Source organism: Arvicanthis niloticus, chromosome 22 (genome assembly GCF_011762505.2).
Source record: "Arvicanthis niloticus isolate mArvNil1 chromosome 22, mArvNil1.pat.X, whole genome shotgun sequence".
Classification (NCBI taxonomy): domain Eukaryota; kingdom Metazoa; phylum Chordata; class Mammalia; order Rodentia; family Muridae; genus Arvicanthis; species Arvicanthis niloticus.
Window position 1 is genome coordinate 48,659,494 of NC_133429.1, and position 21,269 is coordinate 48,680,762.

The following is a 21,269-nucleotide window of genomic DNA, read 5'->3' on the forward strand; positions in this document are numbered from 1 at the left end:
CATCCTTCAGCTCAATGAAGAATGAACGTCCAGGATGCAGGCAGCTCTAAGGATGATGCCTGAGACAAAATGGCTCCTGTAAGAACTTACATTGGGAGCAAGAGACTAACAGGAGGCCTTGGGCAAGGGAAGATACAGACTGAGTTATAGCCCTGCAAGGACTGGCAGGACAGAGAAGAGGAGAGCAACTATGGAGCTGAGACAGAAGCTGCGTTTCCAGGGAGTCATGGACTTCTTTTCACCCCACCCCCCTTTCCCTGGTGTCTCCCCGGCCAGGACCTATCTCACACCAGGATGGCCCATGGAGCCTAAAGGACTCCATCTTCATCTAGTGGATAAATCTGGAACAAGGAAGTTAGCTTTAAAGTAGACCCTAAGTGGATTTGCTTCCCATGGCCACCCCTCCTACCCCTCCTGGTTTTCAGTCTTCATAACTTAAGGGGGCCTCAAGTTGCAAATTCTCCACTTAAAGTCAGCCAGCCAGGTTACTCAGAGAGAAGAGGGGTCCCCGGGGTTGTTGGGGACTTTATTTTAACCTGGCTACACTGACCAGACAGCAAAGCCTAGGGTCCCTCTTGTGGCAAACGGACGCACACTACAAAAGCACCCACCGAGTCCACTCTGTGAGACTCTGACAGGCTAGGGGCAGGAGCTTGGAGCCTCTCCCTGATAGGGTTTACTTTGTCTCCTAACTCAGAAGGTGCAGGCGTCTGCTTTCCAGTTGCCTTAGACTGAGCACAATGGACCAAGGCACTTAAGAATCACCCTGACCTTGAGGTCTGCCCTCATAGCTGCTCCTCCCTTCTGATGCCAACAATGCTTTCTTGGCTCAGGATCCCCAAAGTCCTACAGACCCGGACCCCAAATCCTCTTACCCCGAAGGTCCTTAACACTCTTAAGAAAGGTGGAAGGGGCAAGACCGAGAGGCCCTTTAGGTTAACTGTCTGGAACAGAAATCTGGGGAGGTGGGGTGACATGAAGGAAAAACATGTGAGTTTTGCAGTCACAGACTCGAGTTCACTTCTGTAGACTAGCGGGATCTCAGCGTGACCTTGAGAAAGTCATTCAACTTCCTTGGACCTCAATCTCCTCATCTGCAAAATGGAAATATGAACACCACTTACTGCAATCTTGAGAACTCAGTCCTAAAGCACAGAACACCAAGTACACAGAAAGTATTGATTCGCCTGACGATCTCCTGGGGGAGGGCTGCCATGACCAGGTAGCACTCAACTACTACATTGTATTGAATCTTCGAGTCTGAGATGAATAAGCAAGTATATGCAAACTTAGGATTTAGGCACTTTGACTTGGGAGGGCTTAGGATCTGAAACCCTCTTGACAGTATACTCGGGATAGAAAGGCACACAGGCCCTTAGGATTCTAGAGGCTAACTCTCCAATTGGGTGTGGCATCCATGTATTGATTTCCCAGAAAACCCTTCACCAGATTTGTGCTCCCTCCCCCCAACTCCAGGCAGCAATTCCTTGAGGTGGTGATGAAAGGCTGGCCCTGGAACCCACTCCTACTCACTCCTCCACAGAGACCCTAGACTTCTCATTTCCGATCTAGCCCATCCACTAACCTTCCCCTCCCTTCATAGAGGTTAGGGTAGAGATGCGAGCCAATAACAAAGGGAAAACGCGCTTTCTCCAGGGGAGAGGGAAAACATCACAAAGGCAGGGAACTGGCTCTAAGGGGTGGGGACATTGCAAAAGAGTGGCAAAGACAAGTTGGGGCTCCTGATGACGGGGAAGGAACCCCCTCCCACTCTGCAGAGACTTGGCTGCAGGCCTAGGCAGGCCACACCCAGCCATCCTGATGCAGGGGAGAGGAGGGGCTGCGGCGGAGAGGATGGAGGCTGAGCATCCCGGAGCCGCTGCAGGATGACAGGCAGAGGGGTCTTGGGGGTGAAAAGATTTTTGCACCCCTCCCCCTCCTCTAATTTCCTTCGGTTGTAGCACTCACCCCAATAATGACGCTGTCGTCCCCTTGGAAAATGGGGATGAACTTGTCCCCCCGCAGAATCTCGGCCTGGTTCAGGGGCCGAAATCGGCAAAGCACCTTGATGCTGCATTCGTTGTTGGTCTCCGCCATGGTGGTCGACGACTAGGGCTAGGGCGAGTCTCCGGCTGCAAGGGTAGCGTGTGCTCTGGAGGAAGGGAGCGCTGGGCCGGGGTCGAGGCGGAGGACAAGTGATCTGTCGCTTGGGCCAAGGTGGCGAAGATGCGCTCTCGGTGTCCTGCGGCACTGGATGCCGGCGACCTGGGCGTCTGGTCCTCTCGCAGCGCTGTGCCTCTCCGCCCCTCGCGCTGCAGCCGCGCTGCGGGCCTGGGCGGGGCGCGCAGGAGCCGCGGAGGCGGGGTTTCCTTCGCAGGGGGTGATCCTCCGGACGGCGACCACCCAAGGTTGGAGTTTAGCTTCTGCTCACCTGGTTTCTCTATCTGGAGGCTCGCGAATAACCTTGTCCTCACCCCTTCCCCACACAGCTCACTTCGCTACACTCTTTCCTCCTCAGACTCCACCTACAGGGATGGATAAGGGGACTAAGGTGGGCCTGTCGCCTGCCTGGAAAGATCACCCACGGGCCTCCCATTTCCTTTATTCCAGAACACCCCCCCAAAAAAATTACACCCCTCTTTTCATATTAAATCACACTTATCCTCCTTCACCCACCCTCTTTCCTCTCCTCAGATGTACGATGAGCCAGTCAGCCTTCATGGGTGTGCATATACAGAAGTGATGTCTAGGTCCCATGCCATGGAGAAGATACAGGCAGGTCTAGCCTACTCCCCTCTCTTTCTTCACAGAAAGCACTACCGTCTGGTGATAAAACAAGCTATCTTCCAGCCATCAGCATTCAGAGACAGATGAGTTCTCAAGAAGGCCTCTGAGGTTGGCGTGGGATATGGGTAGACAGGAGTGGCTATTGAAGGAGACCAGGAGTGTAACAGTCTGAGGAAAGGCCAGAGGTCAGGTTGTAAGGAGCTTCCAGGGCAAACAGCTACCTTTGGGTCTCAGATCGGTTCAGCATCTCTGTGTGTTTACTACCCTAGTTACCTTTGGGCAGAATCCCCATTCTTTTCTTCTCCCAATTTCCACATCAGAAGAAAACAACAACAACAACAACACAAAAAAAAAAAAAAAAAAAAAAAAAAAGGAAAGAAAGACAAGAGATGAGGATGAAGAGCCAGGCCCAGAGAGTTCTTGTCCCGTCTCCCTCTCCCTCCGAAGCCCAGAGCAGAAACACCCAGAGCTGGTCAAATTGATTTTGCTCAATGTCACAGCCTCTGCTAGTCAACAGAGAGCTGGGCTGCAGGGCTTGAGGTTTTAGCCAAGGGGAGGATGGGGTGATGGGAGAAGGCAGAAGGGGGTGGAGGCCATGGCTCAGAAACTGGCCGGTGTCTAGGGTCAGTTAGCAACTATGAGGCAGTGGTGAGAGGGTGGTGGCCTAGACAAACAAGCCCTAACCAGCCAGACACCAGCTGAGCTGGGTCTTCACCAGTCACACCCCTTGACTCTCAAGGGAACCATCAGAAAGGAGCCCAATACATGACCTGGGAATCATGGCGACAGGGGACAAGGCTTGGGCAGAAGCCAGGAATGAGAATGGCGAGTTCCTAACTCAGGAACGCTACCCTTGGTCATTTGGCACTATTTCTGAAGGTTACAGCATCTTGCAAGCTCAGGAAATATACCAAAGTCCAGCCTCTAGAGACAAGAAGATAGGTATCCTTAGTGGCTTCAAAATGACTGTCCATAGAGGCAAGAATCCAATGGGTATGTGTACACATACACACCCACAACAAGGTCTTTATGCAGCTGCTTCAGTTAATCTTCAAGTTTCTGTTATTTTAATGTTTGAGGTGGGATCTGGAGGAGGGACTCTTACACACAGGTTATCCTGTCCTTGCAGTCTTCCTATCTCAGCCTTAAAAGTGCTGGGAATACATGATGTGGACACCGCCATGTCTGGCTTGAGAACTTCCTTTTATCCTGAGTGTGTCTTTTATTTCTCTACTAGCACATAGTAGGTTTTCTATTTGTTTCCCACCTCCCATCCCACTCCCAAATCCCCCTTCTCCTTCTCTTCTTCTGTTCCTGTTTTGAGACAGCTGGAGCTACACAGAGATTTTGGTAGTCACTAGACCAGGCACACGCCACCGCACCCAGCTCTTTCTTCTGTTTTAAAAATGGGCCAGTGAGATGGCTCAGCAGGTGAAGGGGCTTGCCACACACATAGTTTGATCTGCAGGACCCCCATGGTGGGAAGATGAGTAACAGTTGTCTGCTGATCTCCACACTCATGTGTGCGCACACACAACACACACAAAGAAACAAATTAAATTAAATTGGGGTATCTATTGTCATGCACTGACATGGTAAAGAAGATTACCTATCTTTCTCCAGAAAGATTTATTGTTGACCTGGACACAAAGCTACTATATGCAAGGTCCTGTTATTATATACATATCAGAAATATAATAAGAAGCATGCTTGTACTAACGATTGTTCGTTGTTTACCTGAAATTAATTTTTTAAAATTTATTTATTTATTTATTTAGTGTGTATGGGTGTTTTGTCTGCATGTATGTCTGTGTGTGTCTGGTGCCTTGGAGACCAGAAGAGGGCACCTGATACTGGAGTTAAAAATGGTTGATACCCACTATCTGGATGATGGGGATAGAACTCAGGTCCTCTGCAAGAGGACCTGTGCTCTTAACCCCTGAGTCATCTCTCCAGCTCCTGAAATTAAAATTTAACTAGGGACCCTCTATTTTGTCCAGAAGCCCTAACCTGAAAAGACGGGCCATATATATATATATATATATATATATATATATATATATATATATATATATATATTTTAAATTTTTACTAAAACTTGCTGTTGTTCACAACGTGGCGAGCTGTGTGGTTTCATTTAGCCAATCTCTATGTTTTCTAAGGCAGGGATTATGAAACTCCTTTCATAGATTATTAAAAACGGAAGGAGATAAACTGTATGCAATAGCTCACTAACGTTATTGTCGCTCCCAGCCCAAGCTCCAGAAGATCAGGACTACATATCCCACAATGCTAGGCGGCGTCTCCTCGCCATTACCTCATTCCCTGTCGGCCTCACCAATCCCGGCTTGTCCAGGGGTGTGGTAGCCGGCTGTCCTCGCGACTTTTGCCGTCCCCTCCTGCCAGCCTGCTCCTGTCGCGAGACTTCCTGCTCCTCCGCCGCTCCCCTAATCGTCGCCTTAGCCGGGGACCCGGACCCAAGCCTCTCCCCCACTCGGTCACCGGCCCCGGCTCCTCCGAGGCCTCGGTCCCCCAGCCCCGCCTCGCCGCCGCCATGGCGGACCCTAAATACGCCGATCTCCCCGGCATTGTGAGTACAGGGCCGGGCCCGGCTCCCCAGACCGCGCCCCCGGCCTCCCGAGGACCCCCAACAGAAACCAGCCCGCGACCCCTCCCGTTGGCAGCCCCTTCGCCCCAAGGGTTCCCGCCGCTCGCCCTCCGATGGCCGCAGCACCTTCTGGACTCCAGACCCGACTGGGCCGGGGCCGTTGGACCGCGTCGGGTCCCCTTTCTGGCAGTAGCCGGGTTTTCCGCCCAGAAATCGCCGCCGGGCGCTTACCACTTGTGCCCGAGTGTTTGCACCGTCCATGTCAACAGTGCCTTTGTCGCCCCAAATTTCCCGATTGCCCGTCCCCGCATCCTTACTCCAGCCACACTCACCAGGCCACTTGATGGCCTTCATCTTGACAGGGAAGAGGTTACTGTTGCAGAAACCTTGTGCCAGTTGGCCTCTCTGCATTGCGAGCAACTGTGTGTCTGCTCCTCATGCACATGCATGTACCCTCCGTTTCTGCTGCCCTCTCTGCATCCTCAGGGTCCGGGGGTTGGTGCACAGGACCTTGAGAACTAAGGTCCTGAGTCACTCTCAACCCTTGTACAGTGATGTGCAGGGCCTAAGTCAAGAAACCCTCACCAGATTAAGACAAAATAATTACCAAGGAACGACTGGCCTCTCAGCCATGTTCAGGATAACATCTTTCTTTCACACTGGACATTTTATCCCGGGTCCTAGTTTGTACCTGTGGTCATCCCACTGAGAAAAGGGAACCGACATACAGTTGATGGTGGGGTGGGGGAGGTGAAGGACAGAATTCTTGAATTAAAGTCTGGTTTCCCAGTACCTTGTTCAAAGAAAGTGGGATAAGAAGTGACTACTGGGTAATGAGTCTGGGTGGTCACCGCTTCTCCCTGCAGGCCAGGAACGAGCCAGATGTTTATGAAACCAGCGACCTACCTGAGGATGATCAAGCAGAGTTTGATGCGGTAAGACTATGTGCTACCTCAGGATCCCTATGGACTCTGACCTTTCTCCCCAGATACAGGTCCTTTTCCTTCTCGGGCAAGCCACAGCAATAAGTGGGTATGCCAACCCCAGCCTGGGTGGTATGTAGGTTTAGGGCTTTCAAAGGCCTTGTTCTGGCAGCCGCCAATGAACATTGCCAGAAAGGAGAGTCAAGCCCGTGAGATTACAACTAACAGGACCTGTAAAACCCAAGTCTTATTAAATATAGTTGAGATATCTCAAAGCAGTTACATTCTGGACTAGCGATTAGTTAGGCCCCTGGGTTCTAATCCATGTACTGAATTATCAAGCTTGAACATAATAAATTGTTTAAGGTTGGAGTAGACCTTTTTTATTTTATAAGATATTTCACTCATTAAATTAAATTCTCATTAGTATTTAGGAAGAACTTGAATTTGAACCGTAGTAGCCATTAGGGAAGGTGTAAGCAAATGATTTGAAAACGTCAGAAAAATAACATGCCCGGTCAGACCAAGATAATTTGGAGGAATAACATAAATATTATGATCAGCAGAGAAGAGATGATGGTAATATATCATGTCTGCTCTGTGTGCTCTAAGGAGGCGTGGGGGTGGGGTGGGGCGACACACACCCTAACCAGGAATTTGTTATCACTTAAAAGAATATGTTCATTCTGTTCTGATCTTTGCCCAGTGCAGAGGAAGAGATGCCCTACGGACCCCTTTATGTGGACCGTTAGGATGTATACAGGGAGTGCAAGAGTTAGGGTACGTGTAGGTAACAGGAGACGAGTCTAGTGCTGTGGGCACAGAGGCCCAGCAATGGCCTGTGTAGGCTGTGTTCTATTATTTCCAAAGCAGCTGACGCTATGAGATCTCAGTGGAGGCATGGCCAAAGTCATGGGGACGTTGTCAGCAGGCCCAGTCTGTGTGTCTGTCAGTCCTGTGGCCATGTCTGTGGGGCTGGTTAGTTCTTGGGAATGTTGGCTGCTGCCTCACACTGGCTTGGCTTGGCATGCTCACTTAGTCCTTATCTTGTTTTCCCATGTGGAAGCGCTTCCTACGCTGTGAGGATAACTTCCCGTCCCCCCTCTCAACAGTGTGCTCCTTGTGGCTTCTGTATTTGCTGGCATGCCAGTCTGCCGATCCCTCTTCCCCCAAGCTTAAGTATCTGGAGATAATGCAGATGGCATCCTCACCCAAGTACCTGAGTGTGAAGTTGTCACTCCAAGAGGTGTCTCAGTTAACTCTGTCCTCAGAGCAGGAAGGTATAAGATGAGAAGTTAACTCAAAGATGGCTCAGAACCTCTGCCTATAAAATACCAAGCTTAGAGAGAGAATAAGGCTTTCCTCTAGTCACTGTCATGCAGGCTGATAGTACGGCCGAATCCCTGTAGACACAGGTGACTGCAGCTCCTCTCATCAGCCTGTTAGAGAGGAGTGGATGTGGGGACCTTCAGCGCTCTGGAGCCCTGAGAGCTGAGTTACTTCCTAGTGTCAGCTAATGTCTCTGGCCCCTATGTGTCCCTATGGGCCTTAGAAAGGCCACGTTCGGGAAGTCGGCTGCATAACGGCTCTGCTGCTGCTCACAATGCTGACGTAAGTGTGCAGAGTGAGGAGCATCGCTAACCCAGAAACACCGCGGCTCAGAGGCCTGGATGCTGGCTGGGAGCCTGTCCACTTCTCTCTGCCGCTGAACCATGAGGCCTTCAGTCTATGCTGGAACCTCTAGATTGTTTTCAACTTTAATTTTATTTGTTTTCAAATTAAGTCATACATTTGTAAAACAAACAAACAAACAAACAAAAAAGAAGACCAAAACTGTTTAAGGCTGTGTAGAGAAAAAGTCCCCACCTCTGCCTGCCCCTCAGTTCTCTTCCATGGGGACAACCAATATGGCCAAATTGTAAATAATTTAGGGGTCTGCAAATGTTAATTTATTTTTTATTTTATTTTTGAGGTAGGCTCTCATTGTATTGCCCTGTCTGGCCTAGAACTCCCTGTGTAGTTTTATGTAGCATAGGCTGGCCAAGTGCTAAATTAAAGACATTTGCCACCACACCCGGTTTCCAGGCACTAATGTAAAGGAGTATCAGGTAGAATGACCCAGTGGCCCTTCAGCGTCACCATGGATATTCTTCAGACTTTAATTGCTAGCTTAACTTAGACATTAAAGTACTGTGATGCCCATAATGGAAAGGGTGGGACAGGAAAGAAGTAGATTTGGTTTGTTTTTTTTTCCAAATGACCCCAATTTTTCTTCTATTTCTTTAAAACAATTTTAGCAGGAAGTAAAGTATTTTACTACAGGAATGGGCTGGAAAACTGCAGGGGCTAGCAGCCCTTCCCTTCACAGTATGGGAAGATCTGCATCTCAGCCACACCCTAGCTGGCTGAGACAATGGCTTCTCAGAGTGACCTCTTTGGAAAACTACCTCCCAAACCGAGTGCCCTCCTGGGCCCACAGCCTGGCCTGGGTCCTGAAAGCACTCTGCTCATGGCTTAAGCACAGAAAATTAAGGATGCCTCAGAAGAACAAGACTCAGCCTCTCCCTCCCTATGTAATGTAACTATTCCCGAGGCCAAGGAGAAGGGAGATTTCTGAGTCTACTTGCTGCCCCCCAACACCCCATACTGAGGCATGCTCCACCCCTGCCCAAAATTAGACAAGTGTCTGAGGTTTCTCCTCTCACAGTTTAGAGTGCCAGGTATCACAAAGAGAGCTGATTGTGTTCATTGACTGTTGCTGCACCTTACTTACCAGAGTTTTTCCTAATGCTTCCCCCATCCTCCCTCCTCACCACCCTGCCTGGACACTAGTTTGCACAAGTAAGGCCATTCAATGCTTCTTCTCTGCATGTTTGTTCATTTGCCATCTTGCATGCAATGCTCTGCCACTTTGCAATTGTTGTAGCTAATTGTTTCAAATTCCAGCGAGTCCCTTTTTGGGCCTTGCTGGCCTTATGTTTAAAGATCATTAATCGAGTTTAGAAACACAACTGTGATGCACGGATCATTGTGAATCGTTGTCTTGTCACCTTGTGAGGTCTGCAGAATAAAACTGGAACGAGGAGCTAGTCAAAATGTGGAGGCCTTTAAACGTAAGGTGTAGGCTTGGAAGAAGTTGCCAGAAGAAATTTTTATGAGCTGGCCTTCAGCCATTGTAGACAAGGGTGGAAAGCAAAGGGGAAAGCCAAACTTCTGCTCCCACTTCCTCCCTGTTTGTCGATTATTGGACGAGAAAGACTCTTTGATATTCTCCAATGCTAAGCCTTTGGCCAGAAGCTTGGCAGGAGAAGATGCTAGATGCGGTTTTAGGATAATAATTTGGGTTATCTGTGCTTCCTGAGTCTTTCTGCTTCTGTATTCGTCTTTTAGAAATGATGGGTTGTCAGCATGATGCTGGCCCATCCTAGACAGTTTTATTCTACAGCTCTCTCCATGTTCCTGTCACCATGGTTCTGAAGTCCCCCTGGCTGAAGTATTGCGTAGAGCCTGTACAGCCTCAGCAGAGTGGCCGCCATCCCTGTCTGATTTAGAACCTCAGGTCTGGTTCTCTGAGACACGGCCACTTAGCCAAACAACCATTAAAGAGAGGGAGTGGGAGTCATGGTCCAGGTGAGCTGGACGCAAGATTGGAGCACTTAGACTTTTCTAATTGTCTGTTGTATATCAGATTCCTATGATAACCTTGTCTACTGCATATTATAGGAATTATGCCCTGAACCTCATTATCCCTCAACCTCCTCAAAGATAGACTTGGTATATACAGTGCACACCAGTGCTCATCCCTGTTCTGGTTTTTGCTGGATTGCTTTGGTTTTTGTCCCTTCCCTCTTGGTTTGAACTTCACTTTTCTGTCCATGGTCTCCCCCTTCTTGAATTCTTCCCAAGCTGCTTTAAGCTTGGTGAGAGCAAGACAGAAACAAGTACAGTCCCTCTGTTTCTCTTGTGGTCTTCATGCGTGTCCCTGTGGGTGCTCATGCCCACTGTGTACAGGGACATCTTCGGACCCTGGAGTCACTGAACGAGGGTAAAAGAGGCTTAAAGTAGACTAAAGTAGCAGGAGCTGCAATGGGGTTGGATGAACTGTTAGGGAGGAAGTGCACGTTTGTCCCTCACCTGGGTCTTCTTACATACAGTGTCAGTCAGGCCCCCCTTCCACCTGTCAGTCAACAGAGCTAGAGAGGCAGGGCACACACAGTTGGAGTCTCTCCCCCCACCCCCAGTAGTGAGCCCACCAGTCTTGCTTGGAAATAAGAGCTGTGTCTCCGTGGCCTGCACTGAAGTAAGACTTGTTTGAAGTCCACCCATGTTGTGCTCTGTGAGCCTTGGGAAGCATGTTCTGCCCATAGGCTGGTAGCTGCAGGTCTTGGGGTCCTGGGCTCCTGTGATGTTGAGTAGTAGCAGAGGCTCCCTTCATCACCCAGAGCTGCAGCAGAGATTTACCAACCACTCAACTGGAGAGTCCAGACGCTAGCTATGTGACTACCCTACCTTGAAAACTGTGGGCCCTCCCTTGGGCAGTGTCAGGTCCCCAGAGTCTCCACCTTCTCTGCTTCACATCCCCCCATTTCTATAGCTGCCCTCACCTGAGCCTTCTCTTCCTGCACTTCTGCACTTCTGCACTTCTGCACCAGCTTGTAACGGCTAACTCCTCATGTCCAGCTCCCCCACGGCTGCTGCTGAATGGCAAAGCTCCATGGCATCCTCAGCACTAGAGAGGAAAGGGTCTCGAGGTCTTCCTTCTCTTGGGCAGATTCTGACCTCAGCTAGAATTCTTGGCCCCCACATTTTGCTAGGCTCCCCTGGGGCCCTGTGGTGCAGTGTTTGAAGACTCATGTAGTGCATGTGACAATTTGCTAATAACAATTTTGTCTTTTTTTTTTTCCCCTCCCTCATCCCTTTCCCCCACACCCTTTCCTTTTTAACTCTTGATTTTCTCACCTCTGGGGAAACCACAAGGAGCTGGTAAGAAGCCCAACCTTCTGTCTGCTTTTTAACGGGGTGTGCTGTGGTGGACAGTTGTTTTCTGTCCTTTCGTCTCTACTAAACCTTTGACCTCTTAGTCATTCCCACACTCAGCACCTTTCCTGTCTCACAAGACACTGCAGTGGCATGGCAGGTCTTTGCGATGCTGGTGGGCTAGTCACTATCTGAAGACCAGCGTGTGCTGCTCTCCGGACCCTGCTAGGCCACTCTCAGAGGTGTCGAGAAGCCACCAGCACTGGGCAGCCTCCTAGGCCAGGCCTTACTTCTACAGCAACTGCTGAGAACCACTGAGCCAGCCAGCCCACCTCTCCTCAGTGCTGGCCCTTGTTGTTCCCAGCTTTCCCTACTTAAGGACAGCAATCGGGAACAGGCTGTCCCTCACCGGGCGCCATCTGCAAGGGCTCACGAGTGTGGCTGTGATTTGACTGTGCTTTGTCTTCAGGCTGTGCCACATACCTTTCCCTTCCTTTTCTTGTTTGTGGTAGCAGAGGTCCAGCTCGGGTGCAAGCCTGTAAGCTTAGTACTCCAGCACCAAGTGACAGTCAGCCTTTGTCCCTCTTTTGCTTTTCTTTTTAAAAGATGGGTCTCACTATATAGACTAGTTTGACCTGGAATTCAAAGTGACCCAGCCTGCTTCTGCCTCCTGGGTGCTGGGATTAAAATTGTGTGCTGCTGTGTCTTGCCATCTTTTTAAGAAGTTTATTTTATTTTATTTTATTTTATTTTATTTTATTTTATTTTATTTTTTGTAAAGGCTTGTCTTGTGACCCTAGTTGGGGCCTGAAACTCAAGGTGAGCTGGCCCTGGACTTTCAGTGAGCCTGCCAAATAGTGGAACTACAGTGTGAGCCACCAGGCCCAGCTTGCTATACCATTCTCTAGTCTAGCTGGGATTACAAGCATGTGCCACCATGTTTGTCTGAAAAGGGGCCTCTGCCTTGATGACTTTTATGGAGAGAAACCATGTTTCCAGGAGCCACCACGAAGACGGTGCTTGCCTGTCTGGAGCTGGTGTCCTTAGGCAGTTTAGAGACCAGAAACCACACAGCTACTTGGCAAGTAGGGTCTTCCTATGGAAAGGGGTGATGGGATTCAGATGTCTCTTCTCTCCAGGACCTGCACTGGGCCACTGGGCCCTTTTCTTGTCCGTCTGCCTAGCAGCTGCCTGAAGAGGAGAGAGAAGCTACTGCTTCCTTCTCCCCTCTCCCCTGTCCTCAGTCTGAGGCTGCCTCCCACCAGGTTCCTCCTGTGACTCAGTGGAGAGGGAGGGATGGAGCCTCCCTGTAGCCATTGCTCTCTCTCCTGTCCTGGTTCTCCTCCTGCTAGTTTTCCTCCTCCACACAGGCGGAGGCTAGCTCAGTACCTCAGAGATGGGCCCACATACCCACACAGGCAGAGGCTAGCTCAGCACCTCAGAGATGGGCCCAGGCCTGTTCTTTTTTTTTTTCTCAAGGAAGGCAGGAAGACAGGCAGGCAGGCTGGCTTTTCTAAGGGACTGTAACATGCAACAACCCGACAGACCGTCATTTTCTAGATTCAGGGAGATGTCAACCCCTGACAACCGTGCTCCTAGGCACCTCCCCTCCGTCAGCATTGTAGTGGCCTTCCCTGGTTGGAAGAGGGACATGCTGTTGTGGTGTAGTTCTTGAAGCGCGTGTTGCTTGCTGTGTAAGGAGGAGCCTCAGCCTCAGGTCTAGGTACAGTATCTCCCCTCTCTGCGTGTGCCCGACTTGAATGTTTGGGTGCAGCAGGGGTCTAGTAGCAGGCCACATGCCACAGAGGGCTATATGTATGGCCCTTGCCTAAGGTGCTCCTGGGATATTCGTAAGCTGTCCCTTTAAGAACAACCCTCTTGAGCCCTTGCTGCTCCTCCATCCGCTGAGCTGTCTGGCCCCACAGTAGCCCAGAAACCAGGCTTCTAAGCACACCCTCTGCCAACAGTCCTCTTACATCTGCGAGTTGCTGTCTTACCTTCCACAAGATTAAACCTGCCATTTTACATTGAGAATATTGCTCTTGCCTTCCTTCTTCCTGTCCAGCCAGGATGGGAAGTCGGCTCTAAATGGACTTGTTCAGCCAGGAAAGAAGATTTACTTTTGGGAGGGGGAAGTTAGGAGAGGTCAAGTTTGTTTCTTGCCATGAGTGCATGGTGTGTGCCAGATAACTGGGAGGGGTTGAGGGAGGGGAGGCTTATGTACAGAGTGGGTGGGGGAGGTTACCTTGCCTCTGTTCCTAGCTAAATCAGGGTGTTAATATTTATACCACCAAGGCTCCAGTTTTACCAGGAAGCGTCTCTTTCCCAGACTGAGCCTAGGTGGGCAGCTTGGAATGGAACCCCTTTCTTTCTCCTTGGAAAAATGGGGCTCAGTGTCTTAGTAGTTTGGGGGTTTATGGGCTGGAAGAAATGCTAAGGTGGAAAGGGGCTGCCCCTGGGCTGAACCCCCTGTCCCCTCAGGAGGAGCTGAGCAGCACGAGTGTGGAACACATCATCGTCAACCCCAATGCTGCCTACGACAAGTTCAAGGACAAGAGAGTGGGGACGAAGGGGCTTGGTGAGCTGGAGCTGAGGGCTGGGGCTGGGTGTCCTAGAGAGTGAGCATGCTGCCTGAACTCTGAGGATCCGCTCCCTTGTGGAGTGGAGCCTTCTGGGAACAGCCCTCACAGTCACCTAGATCTGGGGCTGCACTGGGCCTGGACCAGCCCACTCACTAGTCTTCTTCTCTTGGCAGATTTCTCAGATCGCATTGGAAAGACCAAGAGGACAGGATATGAGTCTGGAGACTATGAAATGGTTTGTTGTGTGATTAGCATGAGCGGTGAGCCCATGCAGGGGAGTGAGCTGTGTTAAGTTTTGAGCTTTTTTTCTTTGTTTGAATTCTCTCTCTCTCTCTCTCTCTCTCCCTCTCTCCCTCTCCCTCTCTCTCTTTCTCTCTCTCCCTCTCTCTTTCTCTTTTTGGTTTTTTGATTTAGGGGATTATTATTATCATTATTACTTTGTTGTGTCTTTGTTGTTGTTTCAAGACAGAGTTTCTCTGGGTAGCTCTGACTGTCCTGGAACTTGTAGACAGGCTGGCCTTAAACTCTGCCTCTGCCTCTGCCTCTGCCTCTCTCTGCCTCTGCCTCTCTGCCTCTCTCTGCCTCTGCCTCTCTGCCTCTGCCTCTGCCTCTGCCTCTGCCTCTGCCTCTGCCTCTGCCTCTGCCTCTGCCTCTGCCTCTGCCTCTGCCTCTGCCTCTGCCTCTGCCTCTGCCTCTGCCTCTGCCTCTGCCTCTGCCTCTGCCTCTGCCTCTGCCTCTGCCTCTGCCTCTGCCTCTGCCTCTGCCTCTGCCTCTGCCTCTGCCTCTGCCTCTGCCTCTGCCTCTGCCTCTGCCTCTGCCTCTGCCTCTGCCTCTGCCTCTGCCTCTGCCTCTGCCTCTGCCTCTGCCTCTGCCTCTGCCTCTGCCTCTGCCTCTGCCTCTGCCTCTGCCTCTGCCTCTGCCTCTGCCTCTGCCTCTGCCTCTGCCTCTGCCTCTGCCTCTGCCTCTGCCTCTGCCTCTGCCTCTGCCTCTGCCTCTGCCTCTGCCTCTGCCTCTGCCTCTGCCTCTGCCTCTGCCTCTGCCTCTGCCTCTGCCTCTGCCTCTGCCTCTGCCTCTGCCTCTGCCTCTGCCTCTGCCTCTGCCTCTGCCTCTGCCTCTGCCTCTGCCTCTGCCTCTGCCTCTGCCTCTGCCTCTGCCTCTGCCTCTGCCTCTGCCTCTGCCTCTGCCTCTGCCTCTGCCTCTGCCTCTGCCTCTGACTCTGCCTCTGCCTCTGCCTCTGCCTCTGCCTCTGCCTCTGCCTCTGCCTCTGCCTCTGCCTCTGCCTCTGCCTCTGCCTCTGCCTCTGCCTCTGCCTCTGCCTCTGCCTCTGCCTCTGCCTCTGCCTCTGCCTCTGCCTCTGCCTCTGCCTCTGCCTCTGCCTCTGCCTCTGCCTCTGCCTCAGTGCTGGGATAACAGTTGTGTGCTACCACACCTGGCTTTTTTGTTTGTCTGGTTTTTTTTTTCTTTAAGGTTTGTTTATCTTTTATTTTGTATAAATGAGTGTTTACCTGCATACATATGTACTATGTGTGTGCCTGATGTCTGGGGAGACCAGAAGAGAGCATTGGATCTGTAGAACTAGGGTTACAGAGGTTGTAACCCACCCACCATATGTGTGCTAGGGGCTGAAGGTCTTCTGTGAGGGCAGCCAATGCCCTCAGCTGCTGAGCCTGAGGAATACAGTCGTAGTGAGTGTCTGCGTGGCTTCCAAGCAGGGTACACTTGAGAGTGTTGTCTCTGCTCCAGTTCTGGAGTCTCCAGACCTTTGGCTGTCTCCCTGTCTTCTGTACTAGGGCGCTGAGGATCCAGGTGTTGGAGCAATGCCTTATTAATTCCTAAGGCTCCCTCTAATGGGAGAGGTAACATCACCTTCCTCCTTGTTCTCTAGCTTGGAGAGGGTCTGGGAGTGAAGGAGACACCACAGCAGAAGTACCAACGACTACTGCATGAAGTCCAAGAGCTGACAGCTGAGGTGGAGAAGATCAAGGTAACCGTTTATACGCTGGTTTCTGATCCCCTGGGTTGTGAGGTTTTCAGAGTCGAGTCGGGGACACAAATCTACATTTAATGCTGTTCAAGTCAGTGCTATTTGAAATCTCTCCTGGGGCGTGGCAGGGGTGGCTGGAAAGAGTAAGAGCGCTGGCCGCTCCTCCGGAGGACCCAGGTTCTATTCCCAGCACCCATTTAGAGCCTCACAAGTGTCTGTAACTCTAGTCCCATGGGATCTGATTTTCCCTTCAGCCCCCTATGGTCACTGCATGCATGTGGTACATGGGCTGCATACATGCAGGTGTGTAAAGGAAATAAAATTGCCTGGCTATGGCTTCCTTCAAGGGTATTGCTCTTTTTTCTCATTTCTTTCCTGTCACTACTAACTCCGCCATCAGACAACAGTGAAGGAGTCAGCCACTGAGGAGAAGCTCACCCCTGTGGTGCTGGCTAAACAGCTGGCAGCTCTGAAGCAGCAGCTGGTGGCTTCCCACCTGGAGAAGCTTCTGGGACCAGATGCTGCAATCAACCTCGCTGACCCAGACGGAGCCCTAGCTAAGTGAGTGCCTTCCTTAGCAGCAGAGTCACTGCTGAGTGGGACTGTGGAGGACAGGAAGGAGGTGGTCTAGCCATTCTTTAATGAGAATTATGAGGCAGAAGAGAGATTGAAACAGCCCTCATCTTTCGGGTCTCGATATTCTCGATTGTTCTTCTGCTCCAGGCGCCTGCTGCTGCAGCTGGAGGCAACAAAGAGCAGCAGAGGCAGTTCCGGGGCAAAGGCCACGGGCGGGACCCCCCCAGATAGCAGCCTTGTCACTTACGAACTCCACTCACGGCCTGAGCAGGACAAGTTCTCGCAAGCTGCCAAAGTAAGTATGAGTGTAGCATAGGCTGGGAGCCAGGGAAGAGTCAGGTAGCATAGGCTGGGAGCCAGGGAGGGAGATTTGGCCTTTACAGGGCCAGGCCTGGGGAGTGAGTACCAGGAAAGCTTTGATTCCTCTTGAAGTCTCACTCTCTGTGTCTCCTTGCATTTCTGTTTTTTGAGGCAGGGTCTCACGTAGGCTACACTGGCTTTGAACTCAGGATATAGCTTAGGCTGGCTCTGAACTCCAGATCCTCCTGCCATCTACTTTGAATTTAAATTTAAGATTGTTGCTAGGGATGTGTTCCAAGAAAGCAGCCCTTGCCAGGGTTGGAGGGTGGCAAAAGTCACCCCTCTCCTTCTCTTCCTCCTCATCTTCCTTTCCATAGGTTGCAGAACTCGAGAAACGCCTGACAGAGCTGGAGGCCACTGTCCGCTGTGATCAGGATGCTCAGGTCAGGCACTCTCCTGGACTAAGTCTACAGTACTCAGAGCCCTGAGTACTGGTTCCTTAGTTCTTCACAGGATCTGGGAGGGGTTGGCTAGGGGTTTCCAGCTAGAACCAGAAATCATCCTTCTGCTGTATGAAGACAACTGACTTCTCTCATTGCTTCCCACCAGAACCCCCTTTCTGCAGGTCTTCAGGGGGCCTGCCTCATGGTGAGTACAGCAGGGGTTGGGATATGGGATACAGAGGCCTGTGGGAGTATCTTAGTCATGACACTGACTGGGTGTACAGTCCTGCATTAACGCCAGTGTGAACTGTAAATATCAAATGTGTAAACTGTTGCAGACCTTTTATAGTTTGACTCTTCTCCTGACACTTGTCCAATTCTTCCCTGACCTAGGAAACAGTAGAACTGTTGCAAGCCAAAGTGAGCGCCCTGGACCTTGCAGTTCTGGACCAAGTAGAGGCTCGGCTACAGGTATTAAGTAGAAAGCTAGTCGGATTCTAAGTAGCAGGGACTTGAGAAGGCCTGGTCTGGGAGCCCTGTCACCCTTTGACCCCTGTGCTTTCAGAGTGTCCTGGGAAAGGTGAATGAGATCGCTAAGCACAAGGCATCTGTGGAGGACGCAGACACACAGAACAAGGTCAGGAGCTGTCTTCTCCATCTCCATACCCGCTGTGCTCGCCCAGGCTCCTCCACTGAGTAATAACATCTGGCTGTAGGGGCCTTGCAGCCTCAGGTTTTATCAGCTGAGAGTTTAGGGAGTCCCTTCCCTCTGCCGGCTGCTCCTTTCTCCAGTCTGTGGTGTCAGTGTCCCCTCGGCCCTGCACACTTTTCCAGGTGCACCAGCTGTATGAGACCATCCAGCGCTGGAGCCCCGTCGCCTCCACCCTCCCCGAGCTGGTGCAGCGACTTGTCACCATCAAGCAGCTGCATGAGCAAGGTGTGTGCCTGGGCCCTGGGCCGAGGGCCCTTGGTTCATCTCACCATGGATTCTGTTCTTAGCCATGCCTTCTTCACTTCTGCAGCGATGCAGTTTGGTCAGCTCCTGACACACTTGGATACCACCCAGCAGATGATGGCCAGTTCCCTTAAGGATAATACCGCTCTCCTGACCCAGGTGTGTGGGTCTTTTTATTTTGTTGCCACTTTTTTCCAGGGCAGGGCGAGGCAGGGTGGGGCAGGGCACCTGAGGTTGTGGCTTTTTTTTTTTTTTTTGCTTTTGGCAGAAACTGGGGGTGTCGGACAGAGTCACAGTGTGTCGGACTGGCCTGAAACTTGGTTTGTAGACCAGGCTGGCCCCGCATTTGTGGCCACCCTCCTCCTCCTTCCTCCAAGTACTGGGATTACAGGAATGTGTTACCACGCTTGAGGTTTTTCCCCCCCGAAACAGGTCTTGCTGTATACTCCTAGCTATAGCCTAAGCCGCTCTCAGACTCACATCGAAACCAACCCTGCTGCTCTAGGCTGACATTAGGCCTGAGCCTATCTCGTCTCTCATTAAAATATCTTAGTGTGAGTAAGTGTGTAGGAGTATGTGTGTGAGCAGGAGTGTGTATGTGCCCGCGCTTGTGGATGTGTGTGAGTCTGTAACTATCAGAAGCATTGGATGCTTTTGGAGCTTGACTTTAGACAGTTGTGACCTGCCTAAAGTGGGTGCTGGGAACTGAACTTGAGTCTTCTGCAAGAGTGGTGTACACTCTTAACCCTTGAGATATCCTTCAACCCTTTAACCTTTTTGAGACAGAGTCTCTTACAGAAATTTCAGGAACTCCTTGTTGGAACTAGTTTTGGAGTGTTCCAGATCCCCTGCACATACATGTGGGAGCACTGGGTTTACAGTCAAGCACCATTATGCCCACTCTTTATTTTTATGTGTATAGGTGTTTTATCTGCTAGTGCCCACAGTAGCCAGAAGGAGGTGTCAGAATCAATAGGGCTAGAGGTATTGACAGCTGAGAGCTGTCATGTGGGTGCTGGGAATTGAACCTGGGTCCTCTGGAAGAGCCGCCAGTGCTCTTAACCCTCTGAGCCATCCTCCAGATCCTTGCCCACATTTTTATATAGGTGCTAGGGATCTGCACTCTGGTCCTGATGTTTGCAAAGTAAACCCTGAGCCATGTTCCCAGCCCTGCTCCCTCTCTTCTTCTTCCTCCTCTTCCTCCTCCTGCTTTAAAGAAAGATCGGATTTTTATATGTATGAGGGATTTTCCTCCGTGCACATGGTTGCATCATCTGTGTGCCTGGTGCCTGTGAAGGCTGGAAGGGGGCATCAGGTCCCCTAGAACTGAAGTTACAGATGGGTGTGAGCTACCATGTGGGTGTTAGGGACTGAACCTGGGGCTTGTGGAAAAGCAGCCAGTGTTCTTAACTGCTCAACTCTGTCCAGCAGCCGGCTTGTTTTTACTCATCACCATGGCAATGCTGCGCACACAGCTCGTGTTCAGTTCCTATTGGATGAGCCTTTCTTATGCTTCAGGGAGAACTACATTACACACCGTCCAAGAAAGTATAGTGGTGCACACCTTTACCCTAACACTGCAGAGGCAGAGGCAGAGAAGAGGATTTCTTGAGTTTGAGGCCAGCCTGGTAACGGTGGTGAGTTCCAGGCCAGTCATGATTACATGATGAGACCTAGTCTCATAGTTAATGGAGAAGGGAAAGGCCAGATGTGGTGTAGAACACACCTTTAATCCTAGTACTCAGGAGACAGAGGAAGGGGGCATCTCTGAATTCAAAGCCAGCTTAGTCTACAGAGTTCGTTTGTTCCAGGACAGCCAGGGAAAGAAGCCCTGTCTTTGGGGGCGGGGGGGGGGACACTATTTGGTATATTTTTCTTCTAGCTTTTTAAAATTCTGAGCCCATGAAGACTTAATTTCATCAAAGTCTTGTTGCCTCTCCTTTCATAAAATAAGTGAACAGCTCTGAAGGTGCGGTGGGTGGGATCCTTAGTCATGCAGACCCTGACCTAAGTTCATCGTTCTCAGAGTGGTTTGGAAACTGCTGCTGTAAACATTTCCTCCACTTACCTACTCACCCACCCCTCTCAAAACCAGAGACCCAAAGCTGTGGTTTTGTTTCTTTCTTTTAGAGACAATTCTCATGTATCCTATGTGGGTGCTGGGAATTGAACCTGGGTCCTCTGGATGAGCAGCCAGTATTATTAACCTCTGAGCTATCTCTCTAGACCCTCGCCCACATTGGCATCAAACTATGACTTTTTTTTTTTTTTTTTTTTAATTTTGAGACAAGGTCTTTTTGTGTAAACCCTGGCTGCCCAAGTCTATACTGGACTCAGATTCACAGAGCTCCATCTTCCTCTGCCTTCCAGGTGCTGGCATTAAAGGGCTTGCCACTCTGCCTGGGGTGTGTGGGATTTATGTGGGGCTGGGAACTGAACCCAGAGCTTCATCCTTGCTAAGCAAGCACTCTAGCAACTGAGATAGATCTTAACCACTCTACTGTTTTTGTTTGTTTTGTTTTTCTTATAGAGTTTCTTCTGGGTGTTCCTCATCTCTGGTAGACACCTGGGCCAAACAAAAATAAGCCTTCTGTTCCCCTCCTGTAGGTGCAGACAACGATGCGTGAAAACTTGGCTACAGTTGAGGGGAACTTTGCCAGCATTGACGCTCGGATGAAGAGGCTGGGAAAGTGAGCCCTACTGGGAGTTGGGGAGCCCCTGAGCCTTGTCAGATGCTATCACAGGGCTTCCCCTTGATTATAATTCACAGCCCCATCCCACCTGACAAGGGCAAGGGTTCTTGCATGTGGGGTGCGCACCCTCCCCTGACAGAGTGTGGGAGCTGGGGGCTACTATCGGATGAGGTGGTGGCCCCAGCCACATGCAGCTCCTGCCCATCCAGTAAGTGCTTCCTGCTGGGGGAGGGGAGAGGCCTGGATCCTGCCCTCTAGCAGCTGGGGCTGAGTCTGATTCTGTACAACTGTCTCTGACCATTAAACGCTGTTGTGCCGTGGAGCCTTTGCTGTGTTTCCTGGATTAGAAGAGGCAGCACTGACTGACATGCACAGCCCAAGTCTAAGCCACACCATTATGAGACTATTTCAGTTGTAATCTGTTCTTACCAGAGAACTAAA

General features: G+C 50.8%; 2 protein-coding genes across 2 annotated transcripts in view; one reads left to right on the top strand and one right to left on the bottom strand.

The window, feature by feature from the left end:
• Kif5a (kinesin family member 5A) overlaps positions 1-2,516 on the bottom strand; it is a 36,512-nt gene extending 33,996 nt beyond the window's left edge. The window contains exon 1 of the mRNA XM_076920441.1: positions 1,969-2,516. Within this exon, the coding sequence (XP_076776556.1) occupies positions 1,969-2,097 (129 nt within the window). The 5' untranslated portion in view covers positions 2,098-2,516. The remainder of the gene's footprint in view (positions 1-1,968) is intronic.
• Positions 2,517-5,124: 2,608 nt separating this feature from the next.
• Dctn2 (dynactin subunit 2) lies at positions 5,125-21,150 on the top strand. The gene is made up of 14 exons (XM_076920451.1): positions 5,125-5,377; positions 6,262-6,330; positions 13,777-13,873; positions 14,051-14,112; positions 15,763-15,861; positions 16,262-16,422; positions 16,585-16,732; positions 17,115-17,180; positions 17,347-17,385; positions 17,574-17,651; positions 17,746-17,817; positions 18,015-18,117; positions 18,203-18,294; positions 20,743-21,150. Exons 1-14 carry the CDS (start codon positions 5,342-5,344, stop codon positions 20,827-20,829), a joined length of 1,209 nt encoding a protein of 402 aa, XP_076776566.1. The 5' UTR covers positions 5,125-5,341; the 3' UTR covers positions 20,830-21,150.
• The last annotated feature ends 119 nt before the right edge of the window (positions 21,151-21,269 follow it).

Bases quoted from the DNA above. Each gene is read 5' to 3' on its own strand.
- Dctn2 (XM_076920451.1), top strand. From the start codon at position 5,342: ATGGCGGACCCTAAATACGCCGATCTCCCCGGCATT. The intron at 6,331-13,776 runs GTAAGACTATGT...CTGTCCCCTCAG, and splicing joins ATCAAGCAGAGTTTGATGCG to GAGGAGCTGAGCAGCACGAG. The intron at 13,874-14,050 runs GTGAGCTGGAGC...TTCTCTTGGCAG, and splicing joins AGTGGGGACGAAGGGGCTTG to ATTTCTCAGATCGCATTGGA.